The 12,579-nt window shown below is 42.3% G+C and overlaps 1 protein-coding gene across 2 annotated transcripts in view; it reads left to right on the top strand.

Annotated features, from left to right (window-relative positions):
* The first annotated feature begins 7,799 nt into the window (after nt 1–7,799).
* The window catches only part of tfb1m (transcription factor B1, mitochondrial), a 33,067-nt gene continuing 28,287 nt past the window's right edge, over nt 7,800–12,579 (top strand). The window contains exons 1-4 of one of the 2 annotated variants that reach the window (XM_036541670.1): nt 7,800–7,834; nt 9,680–9,839; nt 10,872–11,023; nt 12,010–12,118. In XM_036541670.1, coding sequence (XP_036397563.1) covers nt 9,707–9,839; nt 10,872–11,023; nt 12,010–12,118 — 394 coding nt within the window. In that variant the 5' untranslated portion in view covers nt 7,800–7,834; nt 9,680–9,706. Of the gene's footprint in view, nt 7,876–9,679; nt 9,840–10,871; nt 11,024–12,009; nt 12,119–12,579 lie in introns of both variants that reach the window. The other variant, XM_036541669.1, reaches the window with a different exon arrangement.

Genomic DNA, 12,579 nt, shown 5'->3' with positions numbered 1-12,579 from the left:
TCTGCTTTCTGAAATGTGACGATTAAACTGTAAACTGGAAAACACGCTTCAAAATGGACGTTTCAGTCATCCAGCTTTATTTGAACATCCCATACTGTTTGGGTGGAGACACTTTGCATATCACTATTGGCCAAATGTTTTGTGCTGTGACATTTTGTTCTGGTGGCAGGGGGGAGGGAGGTGGTCATAATTTTCAGTCATATATCAGCTATTTTTGTTGAATCACAGCTCTCTTTGATTTTAAAGGTCAGAGGTTATGTGGATGAGATGCTGTTGGGGATTAAACCGAAGAGTAATAAAGCTGCAGAAGGGCTAGAAACTTTCCTTGATAACCTGAGGTCAGACAGAGAAAACCTCATTTAATTATTCTTGACAGGACTACAAGCAGGGCAATATGTTAATTTCAAACCAGCTGATGGCGCACATGAATGAATATTAATCAATCACGATTATGAAGGTGTGCGTCTAATATAACCTGTCCTGACAGGCCAATATTTCACTGGTGTTCCAAAAAGCCCCGAAAGGTTTTTTCAGAATTCTGAGAAGAGAGTTTCGAAATAACTTTCAACTTGCTGTCTCAAATCACCTCATGTAGGATAGCGGCAACTTACCTGCTATTTTAAGGATTCCAAAAAAAATGATTTTTTTTTTAACATTGTCAGGTGGCTTCCAGGGGGAGTATTTGGTTGGATATACTGTGGAAGGCTTGTGACTCCTATGTATGTTTAGTACATCCAAGTAAACACTTTCCCCAGATTTCCCTTTCAAATATTGACGTTTTTCTTTCCTGAAAACTCCAAATTAATTTCTAGCTCCAGCGAGACAACTGGTAAAAGGTAAAGGTAAAGGTAAAGGTAAAGGCAAAGGTAAACAACTGAATCCTCTCTTTGTTGTAAATAAGTGCTGCGGCTAACTGATGTTCTTTCCAATACAGTGCTGAAGGGTAACAGGGTCTGTGTCAGTTCTCATTCCATACTTTCTTAAGAAATACTTTTTCCAAACATTTTTAGCTCTTGGAGAGAGAGCTGCGGTGGCACTGGGAACACAGCCAGGAAAGAGGAAGGTGAGGGTTTGGAGTCGGCAGAGATCAAATGTCTCTCGAAAACTCCCTCCTTCTGTAAAAGACACAGCTTTCAAACAGATCAAATGGTGCTCCACATCTACACTCTAGCCTTCGAGATGATTGCCTGCAGAACATTTGTAGCATAGCGGTGTGCTTGTGCGCTGTACCCTCGAGGAAGGTCCTTGGTTCAGACTGTTCCAGTAAATATCCAGCTGCGCAAATGCACCCTATGCAGGTCGATCTGGATAGCAGCTACCATCACAGGCACAAAAACCAACAAGCCGTTTGCCAGACTCCTCTCTCAGCGCCCGGTTGGGGGCCATGGGTTACGAGGAGTACACTGCCAAACGATGCGTGCGTGTGTGTGTGGGGGGAGAGCGCCCACAGCATCCCAGGTTTCAAACGTCTGCCCTTTTGCCCACGGCGCCCCGCCTGGCAGGGCCGCCCGCATCATAGGCCTTCCCTTCCAGAACGCTTTGGGAGGCATAACATTTACACTGAATTACCCAGCTTCAAAGAGCAGAACAGGCCGCCTCCGAACCCTGATGATTAAAGCCGCCTCACAGGGCAGGCCACAACACTTTTTGAAGGTTTCCCTTGCTGATTACAGGCTCCCTAATTAGCTATTCTGTTAAACTCTCGTGCGAGTTGCACTTTGAGGCCTTGTCTTTCGGATTTTTGATTTTGTTCAGGAGGTTTGAGCTTCAGTGACCAGCAGTGACCTGAATTTCGCACTTTGTTTTATGTTTACCACCACTGGATAATTATCCTGTATACACTGTCATGACTAAAGTGTCCGTCCCCCCCCCCCCCAGACTGGCTTAATCCAACAGGTTCCCTATGGTGTGTTGGAATGAAAAGGAATAAAAAGACAACTCTGGTTGAGAGTATGTGGTCCCAACAAAAGAATGTAAAACGGGAAAAGCTTAGGCGTATTAATTACATACCAGACGTGATTTTATCATCCTCAAGCATAAAGGACTCCCTTGCCCTCTCTTCCTGCCCGTGAAGCAGAAGCCATGTTCAAGACACTAAATGTGAACACTTACAATTACTTTTGTCTAAAGTTTTGACTAAAGTTATTTCCAAACACAGTGTCCATCGGGGCAAAACATTCCCATGTAGTTACATTTCGTTGTTACAGATAACAGAACACATAACCTGTTACACAATTACTTTTACGCAATCCACACATTTGCAGTTGCACATTTCTTATTACAACAGACACATTCACATTAACTGCAATGGTTGTTACACAAATGGAATCATCATGCTACTTCCAAAAAACAGAAATCCATTTATTTTAAGTCAATCCAATGTTTCACGGCATACAACTGTGGTTGACTCAGAGATGCAGCTTTTGGGAATAATACCGTTCTTGAGTACTGCACTTGCACAGTGAGGATAAGACAGAGTTTGAAAATTGGGCTTTTATGGGATTGCGTCAGATTCATGCTGTCAGACAGAGCTGACACTCAAGGAATTGGAAAAAAAGTAGCAGTAGAAATGAGTGCCGCTCTGGCCTCTAATTCTTGAGCACCTCAGTCAGCGGGTGACAAGGCGAACCGTCCTGCAGCAAGTGAACTTTGGCGCAGTGAGCTGTGCAGTCGTGAGCAGAGAAACTGCCTAAAATGTGGGGGGGAACCTCAGGTGCTGGTTCAAATGCACGTGGAGTCAGTCTGCATCGGGGCAGTGTGTGAGGATACTGTGTTGGAAACGAGAGTGCGCTTTCCATTTGATGTGCCTCAACATGTGGGCAGCAGTATGGTGTGATCAGTAAGGATCAGGATTCCCAAAAGGGCCAGCACATTGCCCAAGTGCTTCAATAAATATTCAGAAGTACAAATGGGTGTGAAATGTAAAGAGCATAAGCTATGTAAGTCACTCTAGGTAAAAGCATCAGATATGCAAATGTACTGCATTATAAAGTGTCTTGTGAGCAAAAAAAAGGTGGGCGTTTTGAATGTCTTTGTCTGGTCTCAGCCTCCCGAAGAAGGATGAGGGTCACTTTGCCTCCACTGGCCTGAGGTAGCATGGTAGTCTTACTTTCCATAATCAGATGGTGTTTGATTTTTTTAAAGCCCTGGCTATGGAACCAAATTCATCAAAATTATTGAAGGAAAACTGATGTTGAGCATAAACCAGGGGAATCTATAGTGCTGCTTTCGGAGAAGCAGTTTCAGTGCTGCACATTCATATTTCTCCGTAACTCCACTCCCAAAATGCAAGTTTGCTGCTGTCCCTGCAGTTGCACTTGAATTCCCTAGAGAAGCTGTGCTTGTTTTTTGAATTGGTGTTGTCATTTTCTATTCTGCTGTATTGGAATGACATGATCAGACAATAGATCTGTGCCTGGAATGAAGAAGTTAAAACATACCCAAAAGTAGAGTTATAAATGTTGCTACCTGTACTGCAATGCTAATTTACAAAAGTTTTGTGTATTACTTCTGTACTTGTACTTTGCTCTGTCATGTTGGTTTCTCCTTAAAAGCCTATACCGTTTGATTGCATTTCTTTTCACCTGTTTACCTGTATAATTTTAGAATTAATGCTTGATTTCACTAACGTCTTCCAATTTATATGTCAATTTAAGATAATGTGAAGCATTAAACAAAAGCAATATGAGATAATAGCAGATCAAACATGCGGTTAAAATATGGCTGTGAATTTAAAATTGATTGATTTTTTTCTGAGGTATTGCTACAGATAATTCTTTGGTAGTTCATTCAACCCACCCCGTAGTGTATTGAACTGAATGATAAAACATTTCACCATGTGTCCAAAGTAGGCAGCTGTGATGGAAATCCACACTGAGACACTCAGCTGCTATGACGTGAGCATTGTCTGTTTGCCCAAACCATCTCACTCAAATAAAACGTGCAAGACATGCACCTCACACTATACCTCGAAAAACGAGCAGGGTCCCAATCATTACTTTATTGTCATTTAACAGACTCTTATCCAGAGCAACGTCCATAGGTTATGGTTTTATCCATTTATACAGCTGGACATTTACTGAGGAAATTGTGGGTTAAGTACTTTGTCCAAAGGTACAGTGGCAGTGTCCCAGCAGGGAACTGAACCAGCAACCTTTCAGTTATAAGCCCTGCTCCTTACCACTATGCAGCACTCCTACCCAGAATGCCCAATCAGTCCTTTTCCTGCCTTGCTTCATTTACATAATTAATAGAGACCTCATAGAGATCCAGTGCAAGTTGTGGAGTCAATACTTTTCACATTATCCATTTCATTGAATGCTGTGAATGCAACACTGATCCAATACAGGTTAAGAGCAGCAGTTTATGAAAAACACGTTCCTCGTGCGATTTGAGTCAGCCACCTGCTGGCTACAAGGCCTAATGCCATAATCACAGCTGCACACCCACATTGCCCCCGCATGGTAGGCTAAACCTTTAATGTAAAAACTAACATTTATGTTGTAAGTCAGGGACATTTTGAGGCACACAAAAACAAGAATAACATCAGGGATAAAAAAAAAAAACATGAATTAAAACCTAACATATGTTGCAGAGGATGGCAAGGCACATGCATAAAACATTTATAATTACGAGGTGTTTATGACAGTGCATAAAGCCCTTGTACAGGTAAAATATCAGAGAGAAGGGAAGAATTTCCTGTGCTGCAGAGTGCCCTCTGCTGGCAGACAGAGGAAATAGTTATTGGGTGTTCAGAGTCCTTTTGCCGCATGACTCGGGCACAGAGGTGTCAGCCCATGAGGTCTAATTTCTGTTGTCTTTACTGTGACAGACTAGCGTCAACACAAATATTTTTGGCTTTGCAGCACCAAGATGGGGTGCATGTCAGGAGATGCAGGTAAAGGAATCAGCAGCCTTGTCTTTTCTCATTAGAGGCCAATTGGCCAAACGTGCAGCCCCTGTACCTGCAGACTCTGGTGTCACTGTCATCCCCGCAGCCCCTGTGGTGTGGGGAGGCCCCAAGGCCTAGGGAAGAGTGGAATTAAGGCCTTATTGGTTGTATTATAGCCTGTTAAAAATGTACTATTTCAGTCATTTTTATTAGTTTTTTTTTTAAATCTGTTCTGAGATTTTCAAAATCCTAGCCGGAACAGGAGGTAAGGGGCAGCCCTCAACCTACTATGCTGCTAAAACTAATTTCATCATAATTTCACGTCTATCACTCTAATTGGCTCAGCTGCGACAGGGCTGACCAGCTCACTAATGCTCATTGGCTAGATGTAATTGTTTCAAAATGAGAAATAACTGGTGATAGTCCTTGCTAAGCCCCGCCCCTTTACTATTGCTACATCGGACAAGCTATCATAACCTGTGTGCAAATTACTGGAGTGAATAGAGAATAGCCATTTCCCTGAGTCAACATAGTCAGGAGGGATTAAATAGCTTTGTTAAAAGGGCTGTTTAATTTCATCAAAAGGGTCTGCAGTGTGTTAAATTATCAAAAGACAGGAGCACAGCTAGGAGGAAAGTTGAGATGATATGTTGGCTACCAAGTTAGATCTGTTAAAGTTAGCGATGGTTAAAGTTAATGCTGTAACAGTTATTAATGTTAACTTGTTTTAACTTTTTCATACTCTCTGTGGAAATTCCAGATTATCAGGGATAGCAAGCTTTTACTTGCAAATCCATTTTCATACAAACAGCATCACGGTCTGGGAAGAATGAAATTTTAATTTCCAACTGTCAGGCCTTATTGGTCATATTATATTATAAGATTACATTACATTTTATCACTCATTTGACGTTAATGATTGACCTCCTTCCCCGATTGCACTCTCACCAGTCCGTTTGATATTGTCTCCACTGTACTTTAAATGTCCATTATATTCTAAAGATATTATACCTTCCAAATGCATTTTATGCATAGAGAGAAATCACAATCTCTGATAAGTGGTCTCAGGTTAGTTAACCAGATTGATTTATGTATATTGTGTTATAATCTCATATTAAATAAAAGATTGTTTTGATTTCCATTTAAAATTTTCTCCTTCCAAAGAAAAAGAAAGTAAGTAGCCAAAGTGATGGAGGAGAAGAATAAAAGCTTTTCAGGTTTTACAGTTAAAAGAAAAAAGTAAGAAGCAGAAGCAGCCAGAAAGAAGCAAGATGGAACATCTAAGACAGAAGGTTGAGGCATGCCAAATGCGGAAGGCCTGCACAGAGGTAATGATCAAGCAAACTCTGGCCTGATAGGCTTTGGGCACACATGACACTGTAAGAAGAGGTGGCTGACAGGCAAATAAAATGTCAGGGCACAGGCATGGACTCAGACGAAGACCTGGCGTACTCAGGTTCCAACAGGCTTTATTGAAATCGCAGGGCAGGTTTGTAGTGGCAGAACAGGCAGGGTCAAAAACCAGGAAGGCAGTCCAAGGCAGAATAAACAAGGTGCAGGGGTCAAAAAACAGGAACAGGCTGGGTCAGACCGAGCAGGCAGGCAGATCAGGCAACCAAGGCAGGGCGGCGGGCAGGGACGAAGTCGGATGTCAGGCACAAGATCAACACAATAAGTAATCAGGCGGGTATGCAACAGACAAAACTCAGAGTGGTCACGACGTAGACTTGAGTGTGTGCCCCCACTCTGATATATCAATGGTCACATGATTAGTTAAGATAGGTGGATGTGGGAGAGACTACATGGTTGGGACCCTACGCAGGGCACGCAAAATTGCGCAAGACCACTGCCTGCAGACAATAGTAATGTTTTGGTTTCACTGCTCTCGCTAAGGAAAGGAATTACTTTAGAGCAATAACGTGTGATACCAACTCCTGTGAACTTTTAAAAGAGAAACCTACCACCAGAGAGATTGTCATACTTGCATACAAGTAATAAACGCATATTTCATCTTACTGCTGAACTTTAGATGTCCCTTTCACTGTCAAGCTACTTTCGCCACTCCTAAAGAGAGAATGAGCACACAGCGCCCTCTGGTGCGATCGACCTGATATCACTTGTGCAAAAATGCGTTTCTCCCTAAATACCTAAGCGTTGAATCCATTTAGACAAGTGTTCATATTCCCCATGGAGTCCCGTCCGGCCCTACTGACTGTCATTGCTAGGAATTCTGCGCAATGGAACGTGTTCGGTGCACTCAATCCTGGTTACAACATACCAGAGTCATTCTCACATCGGTAACACGTGCATTCATCCATTGTGTTCCACATTCATTTATAGTTTATATGCTATAAAAGTATAACTATAGAGATACTCCTCTCGTTCGATTCACCAGATTTTATAGTGTAATTTATTATGACAAGTTACATGGCATGAACACACCATCAAAACAGGCTGAAGCTGAATTTCACTCCATTCCAACCGTATAACCCAAGAAACCAAGCCAATTCGACTGCTCAGTGTGAATTGTTTTACAGCCTTGTTATTTCTTCAAAAGTATCAGCTCACTTTATAAGTCATCAAACTTTAATTTTGCTGTGAATCATACCGGATACTGCATTTTAGGGCACGGCGTTGTGCATATTCATTTGCCTTTATGGTATGTTTATCTGCTGAGAGTAGGGACAGTGAATAAAATAAATCGTCCTGACTGGACATTACCATCAGATCATACAGAGATTAAAACGCCCTTCAGATATACTGCCAGTTTGTAGGCAGCACGGTGCAGAAATAATTTCGTGAACTCCAAACTGCCAAGGACAAACGGAAAACCCGCCTTGCTCACAATTATTGGTAGCGGCTTGTGATACCTGCACGCTCACTGGACATACTTGCTGTCAATTAAATTACGTCATCTAACCGAGCAGGAACCTTGTCGCTCTGGTGAGAAACGTGTGTTGTTATGTTGACTGCAAGCTAGTTAGGTAATTTACTGATATTTGAGCACGTTTTATTTACGTATCGCTATATAAATACAACCGTTTTATGGTAAAATGTGTAAAAGTAGAAATCGCACGATTACAGGAATTATTTGTCCACATAAAGAGGATCTCTTGCCACTACATGCAACGTTAAGTTAGCTAGCTGGCTACTGCATGTAACTTAGCTAGAGTCTAACTAGCTAGCTGCGTTAGCTAGACTACCTAGCTGGAAGGCAGAAAATTGGGTTTTATTATTAAATGGGTTCTGTAAATGTTGAAAGCCGTTTGTTTTCTTTTCGATGGGAAATATAACTTGATTGCACATACAATGTCGTTAGTTACATAGCTAACGTTACATGCCTCTCATCTCTTCACAATGACCTGATAACCTCTGGGTGGCAATTGTGTTCATTCAGAGCGTGGTACAGAGCGTAGCAGGTTGTGGACAACCTCTGGTAGCGTCCTAGATGTTTGCAGCCTCAAGAAGACAAAACCGGATAGATATATGGAAAATATTCGCTTATATACCCCCTTGTCCCAGATGCAATTTTCGGAGATGTCAAGGTTGAGCTGGCACGAATTAGATTTAAGGGTGAAAATTAATTCGATTTGTCCGGCGGCGAATGCATTGCCCCCTCAGCCTTAACACATTTGAGATTGGAGGACATGAGACAACAATCAGTCGATGGTATTCAACGGCTGTTAGGTTTACTGTGCTGTTATTTGGCATTTAAGTTTATAGTCAAATACAGAACATGCCTTCATGGACAGCATACTTCAGTCTGGTTCGTGAAAGATGTCGTATGCCTAGCCGCCTGGATCGTGTCACTCCAAAGCCTGATTGAAATTTGATATAATATAGTGTTGTTAGTATAGATCAATGGCGGACGCTGTCTGGTGGAGTCCTTTAACTTTGAAAACGCGATCTTGATGAAGCAACATGGTTAGTTAGGTACACTGACCATATTGATAGGATCATTTCCGTTTCCTTGGGCCACTAAGTCGATTTCTTGTAACTGGTTTTATATGGAGATCAGGAAAAAATCCACAAATATATGCTACCTGGTAGCGCTTACACGCGTAAAATTTACGCAGAACGGGGGCACCGATAGTGCTTCACATTTTATAGAGTGATGACACTAGAAATAAATGTTGACGTATATCGATTTGTTGTCCAATTGAAGGTTATATTTCAAAATAATTAAATAAACACCCACACGGGTCTTGTATCCAGTTGTTATGCATTTCTGAAAGGCCATAAATCAAAATGCCCAAACGGTATGAGTTTATACAGTCAACAGAACAGTTGCAGCTAAGTTTTAGAAATCTTTCTCTAACGTGGCAGTAGGGGGCAGTGTGGTGTAGTGATTGATCCCGGGATGCGACTTGTATACAAGAGGTTGCGTTTTTCCCTGGTATAACACAGCTGCGGCACTCGTGAGTGGAATGTTTACCCTGAAATGCTTAAGTCGGTATATAGCTGTGTACATGGTTATCATATAATATTTATGCAAATTGTCCTGGGGCGGTTTCAAAAGTAACTAAAATAAAAATGATGATAATAGACGTTGTTGTTGGTGATTTGTGCTTAACAAAATTCATTACAAGAAATATCCTGTAAAAGAATAGTATATTTTGACAGGCATAATTATGCATATAGATTTTGATAAGATGGAGTATTCTGTTATTTAGCTTTAGGCATCAACTGATATGTTCCATCTTGCAGGTTAAACTAAATTATACACTGACCACCCAATTGGCAGTTATTTTTTAAATTTTTGCAACTGTCATTTTTCTCATTTTAAAGGTGTTTACCTCCAAAGTAACACAAGGAATGATGGCTTCAAATAAACTGGCTTCTTTTCGACTGCCCCCTCTTCCAACCATTGGAGAGATCATCAAGCTGTACAATTTGCGGGCGCAGAAACAGCTGTCTCAGAACTTTCTCCTGGACATGAGACTCACAGGTATGCCAGCCCCATTGTCTTTGTCATTCTGTCTTCTTCATCCTCATGTCATCTTCGCACCTTACAGTACCATATCTTAATGTGTGTCATCGGGAGACAGCAGTGGATGCTGTGTTGTTATTTATATTTTTGGGTGGCTGGGCTGGCCTTTGTCCTCAGTCAGGTCCTTTCTAAAGTGGATGACCCGTCAGTGTTGCTCTGAGCCAGTGGTGGACCTCAGCTGAACGCCAGGGTCTGCTTCTGTAAAGCTTCAGAGGTTTGATTTTGTTGTTTGTTGGATTTTGCCTAGGGCCATCATTTGCTTACAGCAACACTGATGGACCATCCAGACTAAAAACAACACACTGAGCTTTGATCACTTTGGTGGCATTCTTCAACTATGGGGGTGTTTTTTTTACTGCTTCCAGGCATCAATCGTGTAAGCTAGGAGGAGAGCCTCAAAACACTGAGTGTCTTTACACTTGATCAAAGGAGACTTAGGGGATTTGGGAGAGCTTTTTAAATTTTTAAATGGAAATTAGTTACATGGAAATTAGTTAAAGTTTCAGTTAAAGGTCAGTTTTAGCCTGACATTCATTTCTAGACTTGTAAATACATTGATTGCTTTCTAGGATTGGTAAGAGCGGCTGAGACCCATTACATTACAGTACATTATTGGCATTTAGCAACACTCTTATCCAGAGCGACTTGTATAGATTGCAGTTTTTACATGTTATCCATTTATACAGCTGGTGCTTTACTGAGGCAATTCTGAGTTAAGTATCTGACCCAAGGGTACAGTAGCAGTACCGCAGCGGGGAATCAAACCAGCAACCTTTTGGTTACAAGCCCTACCACTGTGCTACACTGCTGCCCCACAGAAATTAAAAAATAAACCCATGGAGAGACCAGGCTTGACACAGTGCTAGATACACTATAGTCTATAGCCTTGTTGGGTAAATGGCCTGTGCTTAATTGTGCTTTGATTTAAGCTGCCTGAAAACGCTATCAGAATGAAGTCACATGACACTGTCCCTTAATGATGTCACACAGATAAAATCGTGCGGCATGCAGGCAAACTGAGGAACGCGCACGTGTGTGAAGTAGGCCCGGGCCCGGGAGGCCTGACCCGGTCCATCCTCAGCGCCGGCGCCGCCGACCTGCTGGTGGTGGAGAAGGACACTCGCTTCATCCCCGGGCTGAAGGTAGGTGGTGCTCCTGAGCATCCATGTTGCACAGACATGAAAGGCTGGAAGCCGAAAGCGCTCTCGTCCTGAGAGCTGATTGGGTGTGTCGATGTTCTTTGGTTTGTGGGCTCTGTTGAAGTTCGCCACATGGGATGAGCAACGTCATGCTTGGTCTGATGTTATGTGATACACGCTTTGGAAGAGGTTTCAAAGGAGATCCCCTCTGGGCAGATTTTGTAGCAGTGCCTGTCCAAGCATATGAAGATTCAGAATGCAGGCTATGGCTCTGGAAATGTATTATTATTATTATTATTATTTTTAGAAAGGCATCACTGAAACTCTCACTGAACCTCCTCAGTGTTAGCTACAAAACAGGAAAGCCTGTTTTTGTAGTTTATAAAAGATTGCACATTTCTATCTGATGAAATGTGGTTGTCAAATGTTCGATCCAGTTTTATAAATATATACAAAACCAATTAGTCATATGAACATATCAACGCTGTTCATCATTCTCTGTCTTGCACATATGTAATATAAGATATGATAAAAAGCCTACATGCACCTTCTATGCAGTGCACATAGAAGTTATACTGATATATATATTGCCCATAAAAGGCATGTTTCTGGAATTATCCACTGCTGTCAGCGCAGTGATGACATAATGGTGTCATTGAAGCAGCATGTCTGAACTGTGTGCCTCTACATTTGGTTCAGAAAGCTATGACACCAGAGACGCCACCAGAATTTTAAAACGGATCGTGAATGTGTGCATCTGAATGCGTATGTAACATGAGTCACAGGTAGTCTGTCTGCCCCCTCCTGTGCATGTGTCAGTCGTGTGTGTGTGTGTGTGTGTGTGTGTGTGTGTCTGTGTGTGTGTGTGTGTGTGTGTGTGTGTGTGTGTGTGTGTGTGCGCGCTGCGTTGCGTGCCTGCTCTATGCAGGCTCCATCCCTGGGGTTTGTCAGGAGGCGGTTACAGCGTCACTGCATGCATGTTTTCACAGCTTTTGACAGAAGCCGCTCCGGGGAGAATGAGGATTGTTCACGGTGACATACTTACCTACCGGATGGACAGGGGCTTCCCTACACACATAACCAGGAAGTGGGAGGACGGTGAGTGTTGTTGGCTCTCCCTGGCTCTGCCGACTAGCTGGTGTCATGCAGGAGAGATGTGTGGCAACTGCAACTGCACGTCCATCTCCGCAGACTGCTTTGGCTGGAATGAGCTCCCAGTGTAAGTTAGGACCCCATATTTGAGTTGTTGTCCATCTTTCACCACATTTAAAGTGCACTTATTCAGATTCACATTTGGGCTCAGCTACATGGTCATTACAGCACTTAAATCCAGCTTTCACAGTACTTCAGGGTTTAAGTGTTGTTGCACTTTGACATTAGCTGTTGATAATCTTAATGGTAGCATTTAGTCTCTGTTCGGTATGGGACCGGTTATTGTGGCACTTTGTGAAGTCTTGACACATAATGTGTTTTACATATGTACTATTGTTCATGTACCCTCATCATATGCATGTATTTACCTTTGCTTTGAAAGTCGTTCTGGATGACGGTTTGCCAGG

This window comes from Megalops cyprinoides, chromosome 12 (genome assembly GCF_013368585.1).
Source record: "Megalops cyprinoides isolate fMegCyp1 chromosome 12, fMegCyp1.pri, whole genome shotgun sequence".
Classification (NCBI taxonomy): Eukaryota; Metazoa; Chordata; class Actinopteri; order Elopiformes; family Megalopidae; genus Megalops; species Megalops cyprinoides.
This window is presented reverse-complemented; position numbering and strand designations above follow the sequence as displayed.